General features: G+C 44.0%; 1 protein-coding gene across 1 annotated transcript in view; it reads right to left on the bottom strand.

The window, feature by feature from the left end:
* c5 (complement component 5) overlaps positions 1–26,318 on the bottom strand; it is a 148,573-nt gene that overhangs the window by 53,995 nt on the left and 68,260 nt on the right. The window contains exons 13-18 of the mRNA XM_055659724.1: positions 20,484–20,566; positions 20,256–20,395; positions 16,432–16,662; positions 5,694–5,754; positions 5,512–5,601; positions 208–420 (exon numbers count right to left, since the gene is read on the bottom strand). Of these exons, the coding sequence (XP_055515699.1) occupies positions 208–420; positions 5,512–5,601; positions 5,694–5,754; positions 16,432–16,662; positions 20,256–20,395; positions 20,484–20,566 (818 nt within the window). The remainder of the gene's footprint in view (positions 1–207; positions 421–5,511; positions 5,602–5,693; positions 5,755–16,431; positions 16,663–20,255; positions 20,396–20,483; positions 20,567–26,318) is intronic.

Here is a 26,318-nt window from a genome sequence, read left to right as displayed (position 1 = left end):
AGTCTCCTTCGGCCCGGGCAGGCCTCGCAGCCCGGCTTCTCCACAGTCCCCTGGGAGGCCCGTGGGGCGAGTTGGGTCTACCGGGCACGTTCCGGTTAGTGGCGCAGTTGTTCGGTGGGTGGATCGGGCCGCGCAGCTCCCCGGGACACACCCTTCGCGCAAATACATTCCTTATTTGTAAAAGTTATATATAGAAATATTACACACCACTTCTCATTTTTATCTTCATTTGCAGCTGAATCCACATGTTGTTTCCTCCCAGCACATGCCAACTACTGGTCTTCTGCAAGTAGTTATAGATGAAGTAAAGTGGGGCAACACTCATTACCTCAGCTTCAGCAGAGCCCCTGGGTAGATCAATTAGTTTGTGAACACCCTCAGGATCTAAAGCTATAGAGATTGCTGCACCAACAATGTCACCTGTTAAAATTCAAAAAGCAGTTATCGATACCTACTACAAAATACCAGAAATGAATACAAGGTTATTAAGCACATGAGAGAGCATTTAGCTCTGATCGAGGCATACACATGGAATAATTCACATCCAATTTTCTCTGAAATGGTGGGGATTTTTTATGCAATAGCTGATATAACCTGGTAGTCAGTACTTTGATTTCTCTAACTTCAAGTAACCCTTGCATTCCCTTAGTCTCCATCCCTCCCCCACCCAAGTCGTACCAGCTTCAGTCGTCTTGTTGAGTCTCATTGTCTGTAAGTGTTCTCACCTGGCACGCCGCTAACAATGGCCTGTATCATTGTTATTTTTTTGCTTATAATCTTTCATTAATTTGTTCTATATCAATCTACATCATCGTCTCTATCTCCCGTTTCCCGTTCCCCTGACTCTCGGTCTGAAGATGGGTCTCGATCCGAAACATCATCTATTCCTTTTCTCCAGAGATGCTGTCCGACCCACTGAGTTACTCCAGCCTTTTGTGTCCATTGCCGATACACAAGATCGATAAACGTTTCTGTCACATCGTCGGAAATCAAAATAACAATGTTTAACTTTTTAGAGGCACCATTATGCCATGTCAAAACCATCATAAAAAAAGCACTTACTTCCCAAAATACCCATACCTGATTCATCTTTGCTGTCGTGAGTGCGTTAGGCTATACCTCCAAATCATGTCCGATAATTAATGGCTATCGAAGTTGGACTTTAAGAATGTTGTAAAAACTGACATTAGGATACGTTTACGCCTAAAACTGACCAAGGATCCGATGCCAACATGATTGGCTGAGTAATGTTGGCCACCAAATAAATGTATAAGCCCTCTTTAGATTCTGTGTGTGAAACGTTGCAGAGCAAAATAATTTGTGATGCCTGTTACTTCTCCCCCTCTAGCTGAGATTGAAGAGGCAAGCTACAGCAAAGATCTGGTGCCGTGCCTGACATCAATGCCCCACATTTACAAGCAGCAAGTTATTCATGCAATCATTGACCCACTGACCTACAAAAAATACACACATTACCTTGTATGGATCTATTGAGCTCAAAGTCAACCCCAAGCTCATTATCAACTCACAGGGCATTCTTTGTGAAAATATCCTAAACCCAGTAAACCACACACCTGCTGCAGCCATTTGTCACAGTTTAATTTAGTTTAGTTGACTATCAGTCTGAAGAAGGGTCAGGACCCGAAACGTCACCCATTCCTTCTATCCAGAGATGCTGCCTGTCCCGCTGAGTTACTCCAGCATCTTGTGTCTATCTTTAGTTTAGTTCCACATGGAAATAGGCCTTTCGGCCCACCAAGTCCGTATTAACGATCCCCGCACATTAATACTATCCTGCACACTCTAGGAACAATTTACACTTATACCAAGCCACTTAACCTACAAACCTGTACGGCTTTAGAGACATAAGGTCATAAGGGATAGGAATAGAATTAGGCCATTTGGCCCATCAAGTCTACTCCGCCATTCAATCATGGCTGATCTATCTCTCCCTCTTACCACATTCTCCTGCCTTCTTCCCATAACCTCTGACACCTGTACTAATCAAGAATCTCTGCCTTAGAAACAGGGCCGGATTTACGTATAAACTTGACAAGCTTAAGATTAGGGCCTCGAGATCAAGGGGGGCCTCGCAGAGCTGGATTTACCACTAGGCTTCATACGCTGAAGCCTAGGGCCTCAAAATCTAAGCGGCCTCAGGCCAAACCTGCCATTCAACTCTGGGCACCCCTACCCCCCCCCCTATCTATCTGTCTGTCAATATCCGTATCCGCCTGCTATCCGTATCTGTGTCCAGGCCACCGGGTCTCCGCTCTCCGCCTGCTGCTCATCCACCGGCACGGCAAGCCACCTTGCACATGCGCACTGCTACAGCCAACACGCCCTCCCCCTGCACATGCACACAACCATGGCCAGCACATCATCAGCCGCCCTGCACATGCGCATTGCCACGGCAACTGGTCGGTGCTGGGCACTTTCTCCCTCGCTTTGAATTGTGGGAGATCTGGCCGCCATTGCTGTCCGGTCGCCGCCTCGCCGCGACCGCTGAAAACCAACGCAGAATCACTCCCTGACCCTGGAGCTGGAGAGTAACTCCCTGGAGTAACTCTTGCTTCTGGTTTCCTGGTCCTCTATAAATATTCTAAATGTAATTTAAACTGGAGGTGGTGGAGGGCTGAACAATAACAGCCTATTGCATTTTATCTGTTTATTTCTTGTGTATATATTTTGCCTATGGTATATAAACACACTGAACTTTTATATCCTGTTCTGTATTATGTTTCCATATTCTGTTGTGCTGCAAGCAAGAATTTCATTGCCCCATCTGGGACACATGACAATAAAACTCTCTTGACTCTTGACTTGGACTTAAGCAAAAAAGGGTTCTTGGGGAAAAAAGAGGTACCTTAAATTTAGTTGCGTCTGGTTGGGTAACTAGGGTGAAGACTATTCCATGGTTTAATTGTGCGGGGGAACTCCATGGAGCAGCCAGCAACTCTGGATAGAAGAAATTGGGTGACGTTTTGGGTACAGACCCTTCTTTCGACGCCCTCTGGTTTTTGTGTTTTTAGTTTAATTTACAGAATGGAAACAGGCCCTTCGGCCCACCGAATCCACGCCGACCACCAATCACCCGTACACTAGTTCTATCCCACACATTAGCAGAGTAAGTCAAGAGTTTTATTCTCTCACGTCCCAGTTAGAACAATGAAATCCTTACTTGCAGCAGCACAACAGAATATGTAAACATAGTACTCTGTAAACAATGTTATAAATGAGAAAACAAAACGGTGTATATTTATATATGAATATATAATTATATAAATATATATATGTGTGTGTGTATATAATATATAAATCCACACACACATAATTTCCCTCCTGGGATTAATAAAGTTCTATTGTATAGTATCGTGTGTGTAGGAAGGAACTGCAGATGCTGGTTTAAACTGAAGATAGACACAAAAAGCTGGAGTAACTCAACAGGTCAGAATCTCTGGACAAAAGGAAAATATTATGTTTTGGGTTGGGTCTGAAAAAGGTTCCTGCACAGCTTTGGAATGTGGAAGGAAACAAGAGCACCCGGAGAAAACCCATGCGATCAAAGGGAAAAGGAGCAAACTCCATGCAGACAGCACCCATATTCAGGATCAATTCTGGGTCTCTGGCATTTTTAGGCAGCAACTTTATGGCTACTGTACTGCCCCATAGTCTTGAACTTATTAAAATATGCAGTAGCTGGAAAGGGGGACATAGTGTCACTTGGAGATTTAAAACTTAAAATGGATATTTTCATTTTTTTTAGTAACTAAAGTTATCAACGTATAACTTTTTGTGTGTTGGAAAACAAAATATAGTGGTACAGCTGGTAGACTTGCTGCCTCACATGCCAGAGATCTGTGTTCGATCCCGTCCTCGGGCACTATCTGTGTTGAATTTGCACATTCTCCCTGCAAGTGTGTGGGTTTCCTCCCACATCCCAAAGACGCATCGGCTTTGTAGGTTAACTTGTCTCTGTAAAATTGCCCCTAATGTGTAGGGAGTGGGGGAGCAAAGTGGGATAACAGAACTTGTGTGAATGGGTAGACAAAAATGCTGGAGAAACTCAGCGGGTGAGGCAGCATCTATGGAGCGATGGAAATAGGCGACGTTTTGGGTCGAGATCCTTCTTCAGACTGATGTGAGGGTGGGTGGGGGACGGGAAGAAGAAAGGAAGAGGCGGAGATAGTGGGCTGAGGGAGAGTTGGGAAGGGGAGGAGAAAGCAGGGACTACCTGAAATTGAAGAAGTTAATGTTCATCGCTGGGGTGTAAACTGCCCAAGCGAAATATGAGGTGCTGCTCCTCCAATTTATGGTGGGCCTCACTCTGGCCATGGAAGAGGCCCAGGACAGAAAGGTTGGATTCGGAATGGGAGGGGGAGTTGAAGTGCTGAGCCACCGGGAGATCAGGTTGGTTATTGCGGACCGAGCGGAGGTGTGGGGCGAAGCGATCGCTAAGCCTGCGCTTGGTCTCACCGATGTAGAACAGCTGACACCTAGAGCAGTGGATGCAATAGATGAGGTTGGAGGAGGTGCAGGTGAACCTCTGCTGCACCTGGAAAGACTGCTTGGGTCCTTGAATGGAGTCAAGGGGGGGAGGTAAAGCGACAAGTGTAGCATTTCCTGCGGTTGCAAGGGAAAGTGCCAGGAAAGGGGGTGGTTTGGGTGGGAAGGGACGAAATTACCAGGGAGGTACGGAGGGAGCGGTGTCTGCAGAAAGCCAACAGGGGAGGAGATGGGAAGATGTGGCCAGTGTTGGGATCCCATTGGGAGACAAAAAAAGATGGAGAAAATCAGCGGGTGAGGCAGCATCTATGGAGCGAAGGAATAGACGACATTTTGGACCATTCTTCAGATTGATGTCGGGGGGGGGGGGGGGGGGACACACACGAAAAAGAAAGGAAGAGGCGGAGACAGTAGGCTGTGGGAGAGCTGGGAATGGGAGGGGAAGGAGGGAGAAAGCAAGGACTACCTGAAATTGGAGAAGCCAATGTTCATACCGCTGTGGTGTAAACTACCCAAGCAATATGAGGTGCTACTCCTCCAATATGCGGAGGGCCTCATTCTGGAGGAGGCCCAGGATAGAAAGGTCAGATTCGGTATGGGAAAGGGAGTTGACATGTTGAGCCACCGGGAGTTCCAGTTGGTTATTGCGAACTGGAGAGGTTATTGTGAAGTGGAGAGGTTGTGCGAAGTGATCGCCAAGCCTGCGCTTGGTCTCACTGAAGTTGATCATACACTGAATAATCCAACCACATTTTTGATTGGAAATGGAAAGAAATAATAGAAATCTCATTAATTGGCACTTGCACAGGCATACTTGGGAACTCTTGAACTTCTGAACTTGCCAGTGCATAGGTGTGAAATATCATGTTTCCCTGCATGATCCAGGTGACTGAAAATGGACCGAGTGATCAAACGAAAGATCTGTAAAATGCACTAAATTGTAAAAGGCTGTTACATGCTATTTGGTAATAATTCACTATTCCATGACCAGAGCAATGATAATACCTCGTAACGTTAACACATTTTTTGGTGTTGTATTTGGGAGAATATTTAACGGCGTCCTCACTGGAATTTCAACGCTTCTCACTAAACTGCCTAAAGGAAAATGAAAATGAAACATTAGTCGGAACAGTTCTCAAAACAAGTTCTCTTATTAAATGTTAGATTGGAAAGAATAAAAAACAGACCCAAGAAACTGGTCGGATCCAATACGCGGGCAAAGTTTTTCTCTTTCTTGATTCCTTCGGGCTGTAGAATAAAGTAGAAACTAACAATGACAAACACAATCATATAAAATTATGTTTGCTTACAGAAGCAAAATATATTCATAAGATTTTAATATGTAATAGCTGGCATTTACTTAGGAACCAAGGATAATGAAAGATGATGGGGCAGTGCTTCACTGAGAGGTTCAAAGTAATCAACCATCAGTTAAATTCAATGTATTTACATAATTTTAATTATGATACAATTTAAACAGCTAATTGTATCTTAAAGATTTTTATTTCATCTTGGAATCATTTTATGTTCTGGAGGAGTGATGGTAGATGCTAAAAGCCACAAACCTGTGATATATAATAAATACAGGGACTTAATCAACGGTGAATAATTGAAACTAACTTGGTTAGCATAAATTTAAAATAAAGCTGTAAATATTCAGTGATATTACACAGAGACATTTTGAGATATAAAGTAAGATTAGAAGCCAAGTTAAATTTTATTGATTTAACATGAATTCCTTTGTTGATATTTATAAACTTAATCAAACTATTTACATCTAACGTCCAGTGTGAAGCTGATGCACTCTGTATCAGTTTGCAACTAATGACTAAATAATTTTATTAAAATAATTTGCAAGTTCATCAGTAGCTTCTATGTAACACATACGTGATCTTGGACACTAAAATGTTTTACAACACCCCATGACACCTCAAATGGTCAAAGGATTAAATGAACTGTGTGTAGGAAAGAACTGCAGATGCTGGTTAAATTAAAGATAGACACAAAAAGCTGGAGTAACTCAGCAGGACAGGCAGCATCTCTGGAGAGAAGGAATGGGTGACATTTCAGGTCGAGACCCTTCTTCAGAGATGCTGCCTGCCCCGTTGAGTTACTCCAACATTTTGTGTCTATGAAATGAACTGTGTGATTCTATGATGCCCATACCATTGATATCCAGCCGACTTAGTCGAATCTGGCATCCTACCCATGTGTGTATGATTCAGATTCTTCACCAATTATGCCTTCAAATTCACTTACTGCCTTGACCTCCATCTCATCCTCATTCCTTCCTCCATTGAATTTCACATACATGCTTTTGCCAGTAAAGATTTTTCAAGTCTCCACTTCATGATCATCCAGAGAGCCACCGTACATAAATTTGAATCATTCAGTGGCTAGTCTCTGTATAAAACTCTGCCTTCAAAATTCCTTCCAAGCTCTATTGACATGCTGGATGAGAAATTGTGCCACGCTGTTTCGTCTGCATTAAAATACTCCTGCAATTTACTCTAATATTGTTTGTGAACATCACATGAAAAGCAAAACCTTCTAAAAGGATGTTGCCAGGACCAGAGGGCCTGAGCTACAGGGAGACGTTGAGCAAGCTAGGACTCTTTTCAGGAGGATAAGGGGTGATCTTATAGAGGTGTACAATATCATGTGATGAATGGATCAGATAGAAGCACAGAGTCTCTTGCCCAGAGTAGGTGAATCAAGAGCCAGAGGACATCGGTTTAAGGTGAGGGGGCAGAGATTTAATAGGAGGGGTAATTTTTCACACAAATGATGGTGGGTGTATGGAACAAGTTGCTGGAGGAGGCAGCTGAGGCTGCTACTATCACAATGTTTAGGAAACATTTAGACAGGTACATGGATAGGATAGGTTTAGAGGGATATGGGCCAAAAGCAGGCAGGTGGAACTAGTGTAGATGGGACATATTGACCGGTGTGGGCAAGTTGGGCTGAAGGGCCTGTTTCTACATTGTATCACTCTCGATGCATGATTTACCGAAAAAGTTTTCCCTGAGTAATGCACTGAAACCGACATCACTATTTCAGCACACCATTTAGATTAATTGAAACTTACAGCTTGTAAACAGGTCCTTCAGTCCACTGAGTCTATGCCAACCATCGATCACCCAATCACACTACATCTATGCTATCCCACTTTTGCATCCACTCACCCACACACTAGGGACAATTTACAGAGATCAATGAATCTACAAACTAGCACATTCTGGGGATGTGGGAGTAAACCGTAGCACGCGGTCACAGGGAGAACGTGCAAACATACAGCACCACAAGGTCACGATGAAACCCAGGTCCCTGGATCTGTGAGGCAGCAGCTCCGCCAGCTGCACCAACTTATAGTTCCATTGTTATCCCAGCAGAAATCAACTATAATATCAGATTGGCTTGGAACATTCCTATTCTGCACAACTTGGTGGCTGTTAAAATAAACTCAATGAACTATCAACTGGTTTACAAGGACATATACAAATATGATCATTCTCTATTTTTAATTAATAATATTTGTGCTATAAAACAGGATTCATATTTTGGTTTAATTTATTCTGCTCCAATGTTTTAAAGAATACTAGACCAAGTGCAGACCCGTTGGGTCTGTTCCCCCAAAGTGTGGTTGTGGGGGAGGAGGGGGGGGGGGGGGGGGGGGGGGGGGAGGGGGAGGGGGGGCACTACCCCCCCCCCCCCCCCCCAACTACAACCCTTGATATTATTTTAACAGCTCTTCTCATTTTACCCCATAACCGCCCTATCCACTGACGCATAGCCCCCAACTCGCAGGCGTATCGAGAGAGGGAGGGAGGGGGTAGTAGAGAGTGAGGGCAGAGAGAGAGATGGGCAGAGAGAGGGAGGGAGAGAGGGAGGGAGAGAGGGAGAGAGGGACAGATGGAGAGAGAGAGGGAGGGAGAGAGAGAGGAGGAGAGGGAGGGAGAGGGAGAGGAGAGGGAGGGAGAGGGAGGGGGGGGGGAGGGGGAGGGGGGAGGGGAGAGGGAGAGGGGAGAGGGAGAGAGGGGAGAGGGAGAGGGAGAGGGAGAGGGAGAGGGAGAGGGAGGGAGAGGGAGAGGGGGATATGGGGGGAGAGAGATAGGGAGAGAGAGAGAGGGGGGAGAGACAGAGAGAGCGAAATGCAACCGTGCATCATGCGTTCAGAATGTTCTGAAAATGAAGCGTGCGCGTCTCATGTACTAAAGCTGTCGGCAGCTCTATGGACTTCAGGGGAGCAGCCTGCCTTGTCACATACACACTAACCACCCTCCCTCTAATCTGGGGAAATAATTGACCAAATCTAGAGAGGAATGCATTTATGAAATCGTAAGTTAAAGCCATACCGAAATTGTAAAAATCTCTGCGTTTTTGCGTCTGGTTTTCGAGAAAATACGTTTCACATACAAAATCACACACACAAACATCCACACACACCCACAGAGTTTTAATAGATACTAGACCAAGTGCAGACCCGTCGGGTCTGTTTTCCCAACGCGCGTTTGCGGGAGGGGGGGGGGGGGGGGGTTGCGGCGTCACACTAACACTAACCACTCCCCGTTGGGTCTGTTCCTCCAAAGCACGGTTGCGGTGGGGGGGTGGGGGGTGGCATGCGGCGTCACATGCACTAACCACCCCACAAACACACGCTAACTACCCCCCCTTGATATTATATTAATATTTTAAGAGAGGGAGGGGGGTAGAGAGTGAGGGCAGAGAGAGAATGGGGAGAGACAGAGAGAGAATGGGGAGAGACAGAGAGAGAGGGGCAGAGACAGAAGGGCAAGGGCAAATATTTGCCTGTTTTATTGACTTTGAGAAAGCATTTGACTCTATTTGGCATGAAGGGCTCTATTACAAACTCCTCGGCTGTGGTATAGGAGGAAAGGAAACCTTATCAAATCAATGTATCTGAATAATAAATGTTGCGTTAAAATTGGGGACAAACGCACTGATCTCTTTGCCCAGAGAAGAGGCGGCCGGCAAGGCTGCAATCTGAGCCCGACACTGTTTAATGTATATATCAACGATTTGGCAGTAAAGTTGGACCAGAGCACAGCGCCGGGCCGCTGTCTTCTGGACGGAGAGGTAAAATCCCTGTTTTATGCGGATGACCTGGTTCTGCTGTCCCCCACAGAACAGGGACTGCAGCAACAGTTGGATCTACTTGATGAGTACAGCCAAAATTGGGCCCTGGCAGTAAATCTAAAGAAAACCAACATCATGATTTTTCAGAAAAGACCCAGATGTCAGGAAGATAAATACAAATTTACTCTCAATGGTATTGTTATCGAACACACTGTGAGCTATACTTACCTGTTGTAGCATCAGGGAACTTCAATATGGCAGTGAATGCACTAAAAGAGAAAGCTCGAAGAGCTCTGTATGCAATAAAAAGAAGATTCTACAACATCCAAATTCCAATTAAAATTTAGCTTAAAATATTTGACAGTGTAATCCAGCCTATTGCACTTTATGGTAGTGAAGTATGGGGTCCGCTCAGTCACCATAGTTATAGTAAATGGGAAAAACATACAACAGAGGCCCTGCATGCGAAATTTTGTCGGAACATCCTCCATATCCAAAGGAAAACACCAACAAACGCATGTAGGGCGGAATTAGGCAGATACCCACTGATAATAAATATCCAGAAAAGAGCACTAAATTTTGGAATCACCTTAAATCTAGCCCCCCAGATACCCTCCAGTTTAAAGCCCTTCAAACACAAGAGGGGAACCCAGAAAAGAGTTCCCTGTGTCAGTTGATACTGAGACTAACTACCCCTATTCAGTTGAACCCTATCCAGTTAAACACTGACCGGCCCCAGATCAATACTGACCCCCAATTACCAGTTAGAGTGAACCAAATTATCAAACAATGTAAAGAAACGTATTTGGAACATTGCGATAAAGAAACCAAAAGCCGAAGCAGATTAGAATGTTACCGTGCCCTAAAAAGAGATTATAAATTGGCAGACTATCTCTCAACTGTTAGAGACATAAAGCAGAGACAGACCCTCACCAAATACAGGTTAAGTGACCACTATTTGGCAGTTGAAAAAGGAAGACATTAGGAGGAGGGGGAGAGGAGCAAGCGATCGGGCAGCGGAGCACGCGTCAACCAAACAACATCAACGTCCTCAACAAAATGTTGGCGTCTTTGGAGCAAGGCGGGCGTCAGCAGCCGTTATGGTCGCTGGCCAGCAGGAGGTGACAAAATGAGTGAGTGGGGGGGAGGGTGTATTATTATATTAAAAAATGGGTACATAAAAAGAAAAAATGTTTTGAGGAGTGCAAAATCGGATGTAAAAATGAATGAGCTAGCGACATTGAAAAAATGACGGAGTTTAATGGCGGAGTGCTGGCGTAGCATGGAATGAAAGGCCGAATCTGGCACCCACAAGGCAGGCAGAAACACACACACAGTTTTAATATATAGACTAGACCAAGTGCAAACCCATTGGGACTGTTCCCCCAACGTGTGGTTGGAGTGGGGGGGGGGGGCGGCTTGCGGCGTCACACACATTAACCACCCCCCCCACAGACACTAACTACCCCCCTTGTTAATATATTTATATTATTAATTTGCTCCTTTTACCCCATAATCAGCCTATCTACTGACACATAGCCCCAAACTTGCAGGCGTGTAGAGAGAGAGCCGGGAGAGGGGGGGGGGGGGGGGGGGGGGGGGGGGGGGGGGGAGAGAGAGAGTGAGGGCAGAGAGAGAAGGGGGGGGGGAGAGGGAGAGGGATGGGGAGAGAGAGGCAGGGGGGCTAGAGGCAGGGGGGCAGGCGCATTGAAGGCCTACGCAGCGTCTTGACGGGCGTACGCAGCGTCTTGATGTCGTACGCCTAGCACGTGGCGATGCACGATGACGTCACCACCAGGCGTGTCGTAGCTTGATGACGTCACCGCCCAACGCCGTGCGACGTCCAAATTCAGTCGGCCCGCCTCCCACCCAGCTGATTGGTGAGTATGATGTCGGGACCATACGCCTCTGCTATTCGAATTGGGACAGGCCCCGCGCAGCCGTACGCCTCAAGCGACCACGCTTGGTCACGAGGCTCGGAGCGGGTGGGCAGGCGTGGGAGCTGCGGGAGGCGTGGCACGAGCATATTTTGAGCGGGGGGAGGGGGAGTGAAGGAGAGCCGGGCTGCCAAATGAAGAGAGAGAGAAGCGGTTTGGATTGGTCGGCATGTGGGCATTGTGACGTCAAGAGCTGGTAAGAGCCGTTCAGATCTTAAAATTTTAGTTTTGTTTGAGTTTTGTGATCAATTTACTCAAAATCTGGCGAAATAATTGACCAAGGAGTGGATGTGTGAATGTAAAAATAAAATCGGTAGCGAAATGGTAAAAATGTCGGTGTTTATGCATCTGGTTTGCGCAGAGTAACAAATCAAATGCAAAACGCCGTACACCCACACACCCACAGTTTTAAAAGTATACTAGAGCAAGTGCAGACCTGTTGGGTCTGTTCCCACAAAGCGCGGTTGCAAGGGGAGGGGGCGGCCTGACGTCATCACGCCACGCCACCTGCTAGGAGTACGCCATCAAGACGGCGCGCAATGGCACGCACTAGGCGTATACCATCAAGACGCTGCTTACGGCATCAAGACGCTGCGTATGACGTCAAGGCGCTGCATATGCCCGTCGAGACGCTGCGTACGCCCTCGATGCGCATGCGGGCCGACCACCCTATCCGTTGACGAGCAGGATTTTTGGACAGTGCAAGCCCGCGGGGACGACGTTTTTGTAGGAGAGCCGGGCGGCAGCAGCCGTTATGGTCGCGCGGGGCACGCCTGAGGCAGGAAAAAAAAACGAGTGAGAGAGGAGGGGGGGGGGGGGGGGGGGGTGAAGGATTTTATTAAAAATGTGTACAGAAAAATGACTAAATTTAATTAGGAGTGGATCAGCTAATGTAAAAGTAAAATCGCTAGCAAAATGGTAAAAATCTCGTTGTTTTTACGTCCATTTTTTGCAGAGTAACGAATCAAAGCCAAAATTCAAAGGCAAAGTGCCACAAAATGACATACACACACACACACACACAGAGTTTTAAAAAGTATGCTAGACCAAGTGCAGACCCGTTGGGTCTGTTCACCCAACGTGTGGTTGTGGGGAAGCGGCTGAGGGGGGAGGGGCGGCATGCGGTGTCACAAACACCAACTACCCACCCCCCCCGCACACGCGCTGCCCCCTTGATATATTAATATAATTAATTTGCTCCTTTTACCCCATAACCGGCTTATCCACTGACGCATAGCCCCCAACTCGCAGGCACGTCTAGAGAGGAAGAGGGGGGTAGAGGGTGAAGGCAGAGAGAGAGAATGGGGAGAGAGAGTGTGAGAGAGGCAGAGACAGACAGGGCAAGTGACAGGGTGAGGGGGGGGGCTGGAGGAGGGGATGAGGGAGAGGGGGGGGGGTGGGGGGGGGGGGAGGGGGAGCGAGAGATGGGAGGAGAAAAGAGGGGAGGAGAGAGAGGGAGAGAGAGGGGGGCTGAGGGGGGGAAGGGGTGAGATGGGGTGTGAAGGGGGGGGACTGGTGGGGGGAAGAGGAGGGGGAGAGGTGGGGGGTGGAGGGAAAGGGGTAGAGGAGGGGTGGGAGGGGAGGGGAGGGGGGGTTTAGGGGAGGGAAGGGGGGGGTAGGGGAGAGGAAGGTGGAGAGAGAGAGGGGGGAGAGGGAGGGAGGGGCGAGAGAGAGGGAGGGGGGGGGGGAGAGAGGGGGAGGGGGAGGGAGAGATGGAGAGAGAGGGGGAGAGAGAGGGGGGGAGAGAGAGGGGGAGGGATGGAGAGAGAGAGAGAGAGAGGGAGGGAGAGGGAGGGGGAGAGAGGGAGGGAGAGAGAGATGGGGATGGAGAGAGGGATGGAGAGAGGGGGAGAGAGAGGGGGAGAGAAGGGGGAGAGAGGGGAATAGAGAGAGAGAGGGGAGGGGGGGGGGGGGAACGCAATGTATATTTCAAAGCTCGCTTGCCTGCTCCTAAGATTTTTTCAAAGAAGTTCGGTTTGCAGCTGTGAGTGAGCGGCAGCTGTGAACGATCACCTCCGGATCTGCAGAATGCCGTTCTTTCCAAAGATCCTTTAGCCGCTATGGGATCTTTGGTTATTTCTGCGCAATTTCATCAACGGGGGGGGGGGGGGGGGGGGGGGGTTGGAGGGGGGAGGGCGGGCGTGGGGACACCGAGGCACAGAGAGGGGCACACACAGAGAGGGGCACACAGTGAAGACTCTGGAGTTCGGGGGTGGAGGAGCGTGTGTCATCACACACACTAAGCACCCGCCCCCACAAACAGATGAGAGTGTCTGCTTGAATGGAGAGCGCGTGCCCGCCCCACTAACAGTCACACACACACACACTCATGAGCGGTCGGGAATTCTTCACTGAAGCAGGTCGTTCTCAGTTGCCAGAAGCTGAAAAAAACTGCGGCTCTCGATCTCTCTGCGCCTTTAATCCACAGCGGCGGGGGGGGGGGGGGGCCTGGAGGCAGGTGGGATTGGTCGGCATGTGGCATTGTGACGTTAGCAGCTCGTGTCCCGTTTAGATTTTAAAATGAGTGAGTGGGGGGGGGGGGGGGGGGGGGGGAGGAGGGAGGGATTTTATTTAAAAATGTGCACATAACATGTCTAAATGTAATGAAGAGCGGATCAGCGAATGTAAAAGTGAAATCGCTGGCGAAATGGAAAAAATCACGGAGTTTCAGCGTGTGGTTTTGGCGGACCAAGGAATCAAAGGCCAAAAATCTAATCTGAAAAAATATCTGAAAATGGAATCTGACATACACCCACAAACACATACACACACACACAAAGTTTTACTAGATAGATAGATAGATAGATAGATAGATAGATAGATAGATAGATAGATAGATAGATAGATAGATAGATAGATAGATAGATAGATAGATAGATAGATAGATAGATATGATATGCCATTTATTGTCACTATACATGTACAGTGAAACTGAAAGCTGCTCGTACTCAGTGCATACATACAATTTTACACAAAAAACAAGAAACAGAAAAACAAAACAGAAGGGAGATGGGGGGGGGGGGGGAATAGGTGAAAAAATTCTACGGCGCTACATACATATATACATATATACAGATGGAAGTCCGTGTTGGGCGGTGTAGTCAGTGCATGTGTGGATTTGAATTTATGGTAGATATAATTCTCGGGAAGCAGCTATTCCTGAGTCTGTTTGTCCTGGATTTGATGCACCTATAGCGCCTTCCAGAGGGCAGCAGGTCGAACAGTCCAAACGCAGGATGGGAGCTGTCTTTGGTGATCTTCTTTGCCCTGCTAAGGCAGCGGGAGGTGTAGATGTCCATCAGGGAGGGGAGAGGGCAACCAATGATCCTCTGCGCTGTCCTGGTTACCCTCTGAAGCCTCTCCCTGTCTGCCATGGTGCAGCTGCCATACCATGCTGTAATGCAGTATGTCAGCAGGCTCTCGATGGACGAGCGGTAGAAGGTCAGCAGCAGGTTAGAGTCCAGGTTGTGCTTCCTGAGGACCCTCAGGAAGTGCAGCCGCTGCTGAGCCTTCTTGATGACCGCCGTCGTGTTGTCCGTCCAGGAGATATCAGCAGCGATATGGATGCCGAGAAACCGGAAGGTGTTGACCCTCTCCACACACTCGCCGTTAATGTGTAGGGGGACTAAGTCGGTGCTGTGCCTCCTGAAGTCGACAATGAGCTCTTTTGTTTTCCTGGTGTTCAGAGCCAGATTGTTTTCTGAGCACCAGGTTGTCAACTTCAGGACTTCCTCTCTGTAGGCTGCCTCGTCTCCCTTTGAAATAAGTCCGACCACAGTAGTGTCGTCAGCAAATTTGACGATGTGGTTGTTGTTGTGGGCCGGACTACAGTCGTAGGTGTAGAGACAGTATAAGAGGGGGCTTAGCACACAGCCCTGTGGGAAACCGGTACTCAACCTGCGAGTGGAGGAGAGGTGGGGGCGAAGTCTCACAGTCTGGGGCCGGTTTGTGAGGAAATCCTTAATCCAGGCACATGTGACAGTGGGGAGGCCGAGAGTGACCAGTTTACCAATGAGGATGTCCGGGATGATTGTATTAACGGCTGAACTAAAATCCACAAAGAGCATCCGGACGTAGCTCTGCCCCTGCTCCAGATGGCTCAGCACAGAGTGGAGAGCTACGGTAATGGCGTCTTCTGTGGATCTGTTTTGGCGATAAGCGAATTGGTGGGGGTCGAAGTCTGGTGGTAGATAGTCCTTGATGTGCTGGAGGACCAATCTCTCGAAGCACTTCGTGATTACCGGAGTGAGGGCAACAGGACGGTAGTCATTAAGGCTGGTGATGGGAGACTTCTTCGGCACAGGGACGATTGTGGCTGATTTTTGGCAGGACGGAATAACTGCCTGGGCCAGGGAGAGATTGAAAATTCTGGTGAAGATGGCAGTGAGCTGGTGGGCGCACGCTTTGAGCACCTTACCAGGGACTCCATCTGGGCCGGTAGCCTTCTTGGGGTTCACTGCCAGGAGCTCCCGTCTGACATCGTGTTCCCCGACAGTGAGTGGGGTAGTACAGGAGCCAGGTGAGGGTGGGAACAGGGCTGTAGCAGGTGAGTGCTGCTGTTGTGATGTTTCAAAGCGGGAGAAGAAGCAATTTAGCTTTTCTGCCAGCGGCGCACTCAGGTCTTCTGACTTTGTGGCACCGCCTCTGTAGTTGGTAATGTCTTGTATGCCTCGCCATACCTCCCGTGTATTATTGCTGGACAAGATAGATAGATAGATAGATAGATAGATAGATAGATAGATAGATAGATAGATAGATAGATAGATAGATAGATAGATAGATAGATAGATAGATAGATAGATAGATAGATAGATAGATAGATAGATAGATAGATATGATAGTTTGTTGTTTATAACATGCACGAATAATAAAAAGAAAAGTAATTACATACCACCACACGCAATTTGCGGACTGTAATTTCACTCAGGACAGATTCAGCGTTCAGTGTGAAATTGATGTTGTGGACACCTAATTTCAGAGGAAGTATAGTGAATGTGAATGGCTGTGCGGAGAAACCATGCAAGATTTTCCTTTCGCAAGTAGTCGTCTGCCTTCCTTCAGCACTTGTACGAGAGCCTTTAAATAAGCATGTTCCCTCTTCTGTACTCAATTGCACACAAACCTTGAAATAAAACAACGCTCAATTAATTATTGGGATATTGGAATATTTTCTATTACAATTGAATGAATATAGCTCTGCCATTATTATTCTCACGTACAAGTCAAAAGTTAACGCTTCAACTGCCATTACATGTATATTGTTAGTAATACCCAGAAGATTCATCCACGAACACTTCATCCAGTTGCCCCTCCCAATTCTCTAATAAATCATGCCTGAGGAAATGTTCCTCAACACATTTGACAAATTCTGCCCCATCTAAACCTTTTGCACTATTACGTTCCCAGTCAATATTGGGAAAGTTAAAATCCCCTACTATGACAACCTTATTGGAAACATAGAAGCATAGAAAATAGCTGCAGGAGGAGGCCATTTGGCCCTTCGAGCCAGCACCGCCATTCATTATAGACAATAGGTGCAGGAGTAGGCCATTCAACCCTTCATGGCCAGCATCCGCCATTCAATGTGATCATGGCCGATCATCCCCAATCAATACCTCGTTCCTGCCTTCTCTCCATATCCCCTGACTCCGCTATCTTTAAGAGCCCTATCTAGCTCTCTCTTGAAAGTATCCAGAGAACCGGCCTCCTGAGGCAGAGAATTCCACAGACTCAACTCTCTTGTGATCATGGCTGATCATCTGCAATAAGCAACCCGTGCCTGCCTCTCTGGGTGAAAAAGTTTTTTTCTCACCTCAGTTTTAAAGGCCACCCCTTTATTCTTAGACAATGGCCCCTGATTCTGGACTCCCCCAACATTGGGAACATTTTTCCTGCATCAGCCAAGTAATCTTTTTTTTGGAACTGCTTCCATATTTGGGCCCTTATATTTGGAGACAAATACTTTAAATATAGTTTCACCAGTGCTCTTCAAGATTGAAGCATGACTTCCCACCTTTACATTCAATTTTCCTCACAATAAACAATAGCATTCAGTTAGTTTTCTTAGTTACTTGTTATACCTTCATACCAACAATGTGGAACATGACAAGAATGTAAGGGGCTTAAATTCATTTCCTATTTCTTATTGGCAGTAAAGCAACTTTGTGATTTGAGTTTAGTTTATTGTCATGTGTACTGAGGTGCAATGAACAGCTTTTGTTGCATGCTACCAGTCAGTGAAAAGACAATACATGATTACAACTTCATGGTTACAAATACAAGGTCGCCTTAATGCTGTTTATGAAAATTGCATAGATAACAAGATCTTCAACCATAAGATTCAAAGAATATTGCTATTAATAATAATAATAATAACAATAAATTTTATTTATGGGCGCCTTTCAAGAGTCTCAAGGACACCTTACAAAAATTTAGCAAGTAGAGGAAAAACATGTAAGCGGAATGAAATAAATAGTAGAGACATGACTAGTACACAAATTAAAGACAGAATTCAATTCAAAACACAATATGAGGCAATTCAAGCACATATGAAAAGGGAGGGGGACGTGGGGCTAAGGATAGGCAGAGGTGAAGAGATGGGTCTTGAGGCGGGACTGGAAGATGGTGAGGGACACGGAATTGCGGATCAGTTGGGGGAGGGAGTTCCAGAGCCTGGGAGTTGCCCTGGAGAAGGCTCTGTCCCCAAAACTGCGGAGGTTGGATTTGTGGATGGAGAGGAGACCGGCTGATGTGGATCTGAGGGACCGTGAGGGTTGGTAGGGGTAGAGGAGGTCAGTTTTCACAAACTACTCTATGCTGAAATTTACATTATTGACCAGTGGGTGTTTCAACTAGTGGGAGAGTCTAGGACTAGAGGTCATAGCCTCAGTAGATGGTTTATGCATGCAACCTATAATGTAGCTACCTCAATACCACTAACCACGCCCAGTCATCTCAGTATAACTGTGATATCTTCCCCTTGCTTCTCCCTTGGTTCCAGGACGCCTGAAGACTAGATGTAGTCAGTACTGGGACGTGTTTGACATGTGCTTTTATTAAAGACTCAGTAAAGTTACAGTGTCAGACTTAACTCCTTTACAGCCTCAGAATTAAAGGATGCTCTTTTAGGAAGGAGATGAGGAGAAATGTATTTTGTCAGAGGGTGGTGAATCAGTGGAATTCTCTGCCACAGAAGGTTGTGGAGGCCAAGTCAGTGAATATTTATAAGGTGGAGATAGATAGATTATTGATTAGTACAGGTGTCAGAGGTTATGGGGAGAAGGTGGGAGAATGGGGTTAGGAGGGAGAGATAGATCAGCCATAATTGAATGGTGGAGTAGACTTGATGGGTCGAATGGCCTAATTCTACTCCTACACACAACCTTATGACCAAACTAGCTACTGGCTGTTGCTATTAAAGGAGTGGATGCTGCAATGAGGGGGGGGGGGGGGGGGGATGGCTGTACCCCCAAGGTTCAGAGGGACTTTCACAGACTGAGAACGGCATAGTCAAAGGTCCTTAAGAACTGCAGATGTTGGTTTAAACCAAAGATAGACACAAAAAGCTGGAGTAACTCAGCAGGTCAGACAGCATCTCTGGAGAAAAGGAATAGGTGACATTTCAGACCTGAAAGATCACCTATTCCTTTTCTCCAACGATGTTGTCTGACCTGTTGAGTTACTCCAGCTCTTTGTATCTATTTTAGATTGTCTTTAATTGTGAAACAGATTGTGACAGCCCACAATCAAGATCAGTTGTAAAGATGCAAATTAAAAATTCAGGAAGATTTTTACTTTAATATAATTATTTGTGTCTACTGTATATTATCAAATTGGATGGTGGGGCAAGAAACCTTAATGGATTTGGAAAAGAATATAAATGTATTCTTGTCAACAAAGTGGATTTGTGTCAGTGCAGCAAACAAACATCTCTCCAAATGAGATGAACATTTGGACAGGCTTCAATAGTTTGAAGCAATTCTAATTAACCACCGGTAATTCCTTTCTCTCCATTTCTGACTTCAAATGAGCACATGGATGAAATTATAATACACTTATAACCGGAACTCGAAAGAGGGAGCACATTACGCCAATTCTGGCCTCCCTTCACTGGCTCCCAGTGTACTTTCGAGTTCATTTTAAAATTCTTTTATTTGTTTTTAAATCGTTGAATGGGCTCGCCCCGCCTTACCTCTCTGAGCTGCTCCACCCATACGCTCCTGCCCGGTGCCTCAGGTCAGCTGATCAGCTGCTCCTTGAGGTACCAAGGTCTAAGCGGAAGCTCAGAGGGGATAGAGCCTTTTCTGTTGCTGCTCCGGCACTCTGGAACACCTTGCCGTTGCACATCAGACAGGCCCCCTCACTGTCCATCTTTAAATCCACCCTAAAAACTCATTTTTACTCTCTGGCTTTCGACACTGGCTGAGACATTGCTCCTGTTTTTAGTGCTTTTAATGTCTTTTAATTTTTACTGTTTTATAGTCTTTTGTTTTACGGTTTTTAATGGTTTGTAATAACTTCTTGTCCATGAGTTCTCATGTACAGCACTTTGTGGCAACTGCAGTTGTTTAAAGTGCTTTATAAATAAAGTTATTATTATTATCATTATTATTATAAAAACAAAATAAGGGAAGGACTTAGACAGATATAATGAGCTGCACACCTAGCTAATGGCATAATACCACATTAAAAAATGAATGCGTATTTGAGACATACCGTTATTCTGTCCATCTTATAATTGTACACAGAAACTCTCAGTTGCACTTGTTCTCCTCGCACAACAGAATAAGGTACTTTTGCTTTTAGAATTACATTTTGATAAACTGTAATTTTAATTGGCTCAGCGACACATATACCTGCATAAAAAATAAAAAAGTAAGAATCAAGCATTTTGTGTGATGCTTAATATTAGCAGGCTCTACGTCTGTCCAACTGTTGACCTACCTGTATCGGAGATTCCAATTCCTTGGATTTCCCAAGTAGTCAGTGAATCGGGCAAAGTTTTTAACAGCCATTTAGAATTTGAACTACACATTTTGAAAACACAAAAGACAATATCAATGTCTATACGTACAGTACATCTACAGTATTTGAAAACCGTCAAACTCGTGTAATCTATCAATCTAGATTTTTGAGAAATAAAACAAAAAACAATCAATCAATGGGTAGATAGGCATGTAGAGCGGAAACATTTTGTTCGTGAATACAGAAAGATTATTTGAACAATACAAGATAAATAATATTCTTTGTGGTACAAGATAACATTTAACATGTGTAAGAAGGAACTGCAGATGCTGGTTTAAACCGAAGATAGACACAAAAAGCTGGAGTAACTCAGGGGGGCAGGCAGCATCTCTGGGGAGAAGGAATGGGTGACATTTCAGGTTGAGACCCTTCTTCAGACTGGTTAGGGATAAGGGAAATGAGAGATATAGATGGTGATATGGAAAGATAAAGAACAATGAATGAAAGATATGCAAAAAAGTAACGATGATAAGGGAAACAGGCCATTGTTAGCTGTTTGTAGGGTGAAGAGTCCACATCTTGAATAACAGATAGAGTAGATGAGGTTGTGTGGGTGCGAGTGAACCTCTGCCTAACCTGAAAGGACTGTCGGGGTCCCTGGACAGTCGAGCGAGTAGGTATAACGACAAGTGTTGCATCTTCTGCGGTTGCAGGGGAAGGTACCTGGGGAGGGGGTGGTTTGGGTGGGAAGGAATGAGTTAACCAGGGAGTTGCGGAGGGAACGGTCTCTGCGGAAGGTGGAAAGGGGTGGAGATGGGAAAATGTGGCTAGTGGTGGGATCCCGTTGTAGGTGGCGGAAATTTCGGAGGATTATGTGTTGTATGCGACGGCTGATGGGGTGGAAGATAAGGACTAGGGGGACTCTGTCTCTGTTGCGACTAGGGAGAGGGGGAGCAAGGGCGGAGCTGCGGGATATCATGGAGACACGAGTGAGGGCCTCATCTATTTAACATTTCACATTATTTTTCCAGGTTTACTTTTTTTTTTAAATCAAAAGCATTGTACATACATCTTAATCATGATATGCAACATAATACATTTTGTGTACAACTTCTCTTATTTTTAAACTTTAAGCTGTAATAGAAAAAGAGAAAAGAGAATGAAGAGAAGAATGAGGATAGTAGTGAAGTGTAGTCCGCAGTAATTGGCATTAAATGAATGATGATGTTTAAGTAAACTGCGTGCTTGAGAATGTGAAAAAAGGAAAGAAAGAAAAGAAAACAGGCCCCAAAGAAAAGAGGGCCTTAGGAAGGGAAAGGAAATAAGTAAAGAAGGTTGAGCTAAACAAAAAAGAAGGGGAATTGCCTCATTTATAACGATTCACACCGATCACCTAGTTCTAAAACAATAACTTTCTAGGGTTATGCTGCACCATATTATACTTGTAATAAATCAATAAAAGGTGACCATATTCTTAAGAATTGTTCTTGTTTTTCTGCTAGAACGACTCATTTCCTCGAGGTGTAATATTTCCGACATATTTGTGATCCATATTTTAAACGTTGGGATAGGAGCGTTTTTCCAGAATTTAAGCATAAGTTTTTTTTCCGTTATCAAACCATAGTTTAGGAAACGTCTTTGAAATATAGTTAGTTCAGAACAGGCTTCCCTTGCTCCGAAAATAATCAATTCTGTATTTTGGTCCAATCTTAATTTAAATATTTTTGAAAAGCTTTCAAAAATTTCCTTCCAAAATTTCCTTCCAAACTTTCTGACGTTTTGCACTCTAAAGTTGCCTCTTTAGTTAGGCACTTATCACGGATGGGAGAGACATTTGGAAAGATTTTATTTAGGTTTTTTTTTGAGTAATATAATCTATGTACAATTTTAAATTGGATCAGTGTATATCTAACATTAATTAAACATTTGTGTACATATGACACATAATCTTCCCATCTGTCCTTGGGAATTTCTATAGCTAATTATTGTTCCCATTCTTTTCTTATATCTATATTTAAAATAATATTGTAAAAATATGATGTTAAATGATCCAATTCTACCTGTCTATTCATGCCTTGCTCTAGAAGGTCCATCTTCAGATTTTGATAATCTTGCAAGTGTTTTTTCAAATAGTCTCGGGTTTGTGTATCTAAAATATTGGTTATTTTCCATATTGTATTGAAGCTGTAAGTCTTGGAATGGTAAAATTTTTCCCTCTTCATACAAATCTTCCCAAGTCTTAATTCCTAATTGTTCCCAGAGGGTAAACGTTTTGTCAATAGTCGATGGCTTAAACGCCGGGTTGTTAGCTATCGGTGAGAGAAGCGAAAGATTTCTTAATTTAAGAGGATTTTATTTGTCTCCAAATTTGTATTGTGCTGTGAATCACCGGGTTTCTCATATATATTGCATTCTTCAGTTTTATTGGGGAGAAAAGGATCACTGCTATGTAAAAAGGGGTGCAATCCTCCTTCTACATTAATGTCCATTCTGCCTGTTGTGTTGAACCGTCCTATCAGTACATTATATGTTTAATGTTCACTGCCCAATGGCAGTACATAAAATTAGGAAGTGAGAGTCCACCGTATTCTTTAGGTTTACATAAATGTATTTTTTGAATTCTATGGGATTTATAGTCCCATATGAAATTTGTAATGTATGAGTCAATTAAAAAAAAAAAGTTTTTAGGTGTGTATGTAGGTAGTGATTGGAATAAATACAGTATTTGTGGAAGAAAAATCATTTTAATGGCATTTATTCTGCCTATGAAAGACATCGGTAGTGTTTTCCAAAATTGGATCGACGTTTGTAATTTAGTAAGTAAGGGTGGGTAATTTGCGTTAAATAGAGCTTTATATTTTCTGGTAATTTGAATACATAAATAGTTAAATCTTTCCGTAGTAATTCTAAAGGGTATTTTAAAAGATGTGTTGAGTCTTGAGGTTTTATCGTCATTATTTCGCTTTTATTCCAATTTATTCTATATCCTGAAAAGGAACCAAAGTATTCTATTAAGTTGAATAAATTTGGTATGCTAATTTGTGATTTTGTAATGTATAATAATTCATAGTCTGCATATAATTATATTTTATTATTAGAGTTTTTAGTATTGTAACCGTGAATATTAGGGTGCATTCTTATATTTTCTGCTAAGGGCTCTATCACCAGGGCAAATAGAAGGGGTGATAAGGCACATCCCTGTCTATTGCCCCTGGATAGTTGAAATTTTGGGGATAAAATGTTATTAATCAGTATTCTAGCCGTGGGCTTATCATATAGTAATTTTATCCATAGGATAAAATTATCTCCCATTTGAAATTTTTGTAATACTTTAAATAGCTATTCCCATTCCACCTGATCAAATGTTTTTTCTGCATCCAATTAAATAATTGATAAGTCCTCCTCTTCTATCTTATCTAAATACATTATGTTAAAGAGACGTCTCAAATTATTAAATAAATGTCTCTTAGGTATAAACCCCGTTTGATCCGGGTTTATTAATTTACTAACATATTTACTTAGTCTTCTTGCTAAGGTTTTGGCTAATATTTTCTGATCAGTATTTAATAATGCAATGGCTCTGTATGACCCGGGTTCTTCTAGATCTTTATCCTTTTTAGGTATTAGTGTTATAGTTGACTCTGCTAGCGTTTCTGGTAGATTCTGTTCTTTGAATGCATATGTGTAAAGTTTCTGTAGACGTGAAGAAATGATTTATAACATTTTTTATAGAATTCATTGCTAAATCCATCCTGGTGTTTTACCATTCTTCAAAGACTTTATTGACTCTTCTATTTCATTAATTGAAATTTGAGCTCCTAATTCTTCCTGTTCCATCACAATAAGTTTTGGGAGATTATACTTTTCCAAAAAAATTGTTATTTTAATACTATCTGTTGCTGTTTTTGATGTATATAAATTTTGGTAGAATTGAGCAAATCTGTTATTAATATCTTTGGGTAGTGTTATCAATTCCCCTTTATCTGACCTAATTTTTGGAATCGTATGCTCCTTTTCCCGTTTTTTCATTTGTCGTGTCAAGAGTTTATGTGGCTTGTTGCCGTTTACTTCTTATTTACTCATTACATTTTCTTAACGTATTATTTGTGAATTATCTTGGGGACTTGAAAAGAATTAAAGAGATGTTGAAATAGAAAATCCAGAAGCCAGTGAATATTTGAGTTCCAACCATGTCAATTTTATGCAATTAGGATCGGAACACTTGTCTACTTCATCTGTGTCAAGAGTTTGAAGTGCGCACAAAGTTCCAAGTACATTATATTATCCAGCTGAATGTTGAACAGCATTGCTCCTGGTAAAGTATTGTATCTGATGCTCTCAACTCAGTCATTTGAAAATGGCAAAATAGCTGAAATCTCCTGCATTAAACAAACCATTAGAAAATCTGCAGGAGTTTTGTTTATATCCTAGATCATTTACTCAGGTATTCAGATTATTCATCTCACATCATTCCCGCAGGACATTCTTCATTGCCTGGTGCTGTATTATGCATCTTTGTTCAATATCTAAGGACATTTTAGAGCTGAAGAAAAACTGCTGTTATCACATTTGTGTGGAGTAATAGTAAGATTAAACGAGAACATACCAGTTTGAAGTTTGATCTTTATTTTATGAGGAGTTACGATGTGGGATTACGTGAAGATGCCCCGTTCAGCCGCACGTGCGTCAATCTTCAAAGCAGCGGTGTGAAATCACAGATAATAGTGATTGCAGTATGATAGTAAGATGAAAGAAGACTAGAACTACCAGATGATCTTAATGAGGGCTGGGAGCAGAGGGCACGTAATCCCTCATCGTAACTCCTCATAAAATAAAGATCAAACTTCAAACTGGTAAGTTCCCGTTTAATCTTACTATTTTACTTCGGAGTCACATGAGTGACTACGTGAAGAGTTCAAAGCTCTGTGATTTCATGCCGTGAGAAACAAGTCTACACAACCACAACTGCCCCATTGATAAATGAGGGAAAACATTCATAATGCATACAGTCATGACATAGGTTTAAACATGCTGATGCTGTTAAATAAGCAATAACAATAGTCACATCTCTCATCCGGATGGAACCTATAACAGAACATAAAATAAAATTGAGAAATACCCCTAGTCTGGCAACGGGTTATTATAACATGTTTGAATATGTTTGTTTGACCACGCTACAGCCGTTAGGATGTGGTCCAGTGGAACGTAATTAACCCTTACTGCTGCTGTTATAGCAGCCCTGGTGGAGTGAGATCCGGATCAGTATCTACTCCTGCATAACTCAACTCCGTTTTAACACCTAGCAAGATCTGAGCAGATAGGTTCTTATAACGTCTTTTGTAACTAACAATCATCGTTAGCTCAGGGTCTCAAAGGCTCTTGGTGACCTTGACGTATTGTTGTATATGTGTGTCCCCACATAACGAAAGGTCCCTGTGTATGTCTTGAACTATTTTGAGACCTGAAACCCCTACTGCTCTGCTTAAATTAATTATAGCATAAAATACTATGCATATATTTGCAGATGTAATCATCCTCTCCTGTCGTAATAATGTAGCGAGTGACCTGTTGCGCTAACCAGATCCAGGAGGATAACTACCTAATGAGGTCCGATCAAAGCTAAGAATGTAGCTGGAACCCCCTGTGAAATAGTGTTAACACAATGTCAATCTCCCATACTGCATTGTACTTATCCTGGGAAACTTGTGTAACAGGTATCCTTTACTAACTCGATATCAGAGGTGAACCCAACAACTTGGATCTTGTTAGCTGTAGTAAGTCTGATGGAAAGCCCCTTGGCACAGTTAATGACCC

This window comes from Leucoraja erinacea, chromosome 31 (assembly GCF_028641065.1).
Source record: "Leucoraja erinacea ecotype New England chromosome 31, Leri_hhj_1, whole genome shotgun sequence".
Lineage (NCBI taxonomy): Eukaryota > Metazoa > Chordata > Chondrichthyes > Rajiformes > Rajidae > Leucoraja > Leucoraja erinaceus.
Note: the sequence above shows the minus strand (reverse complement) of the source record. Positions and strands in the feature narration are given on the sequence as shown.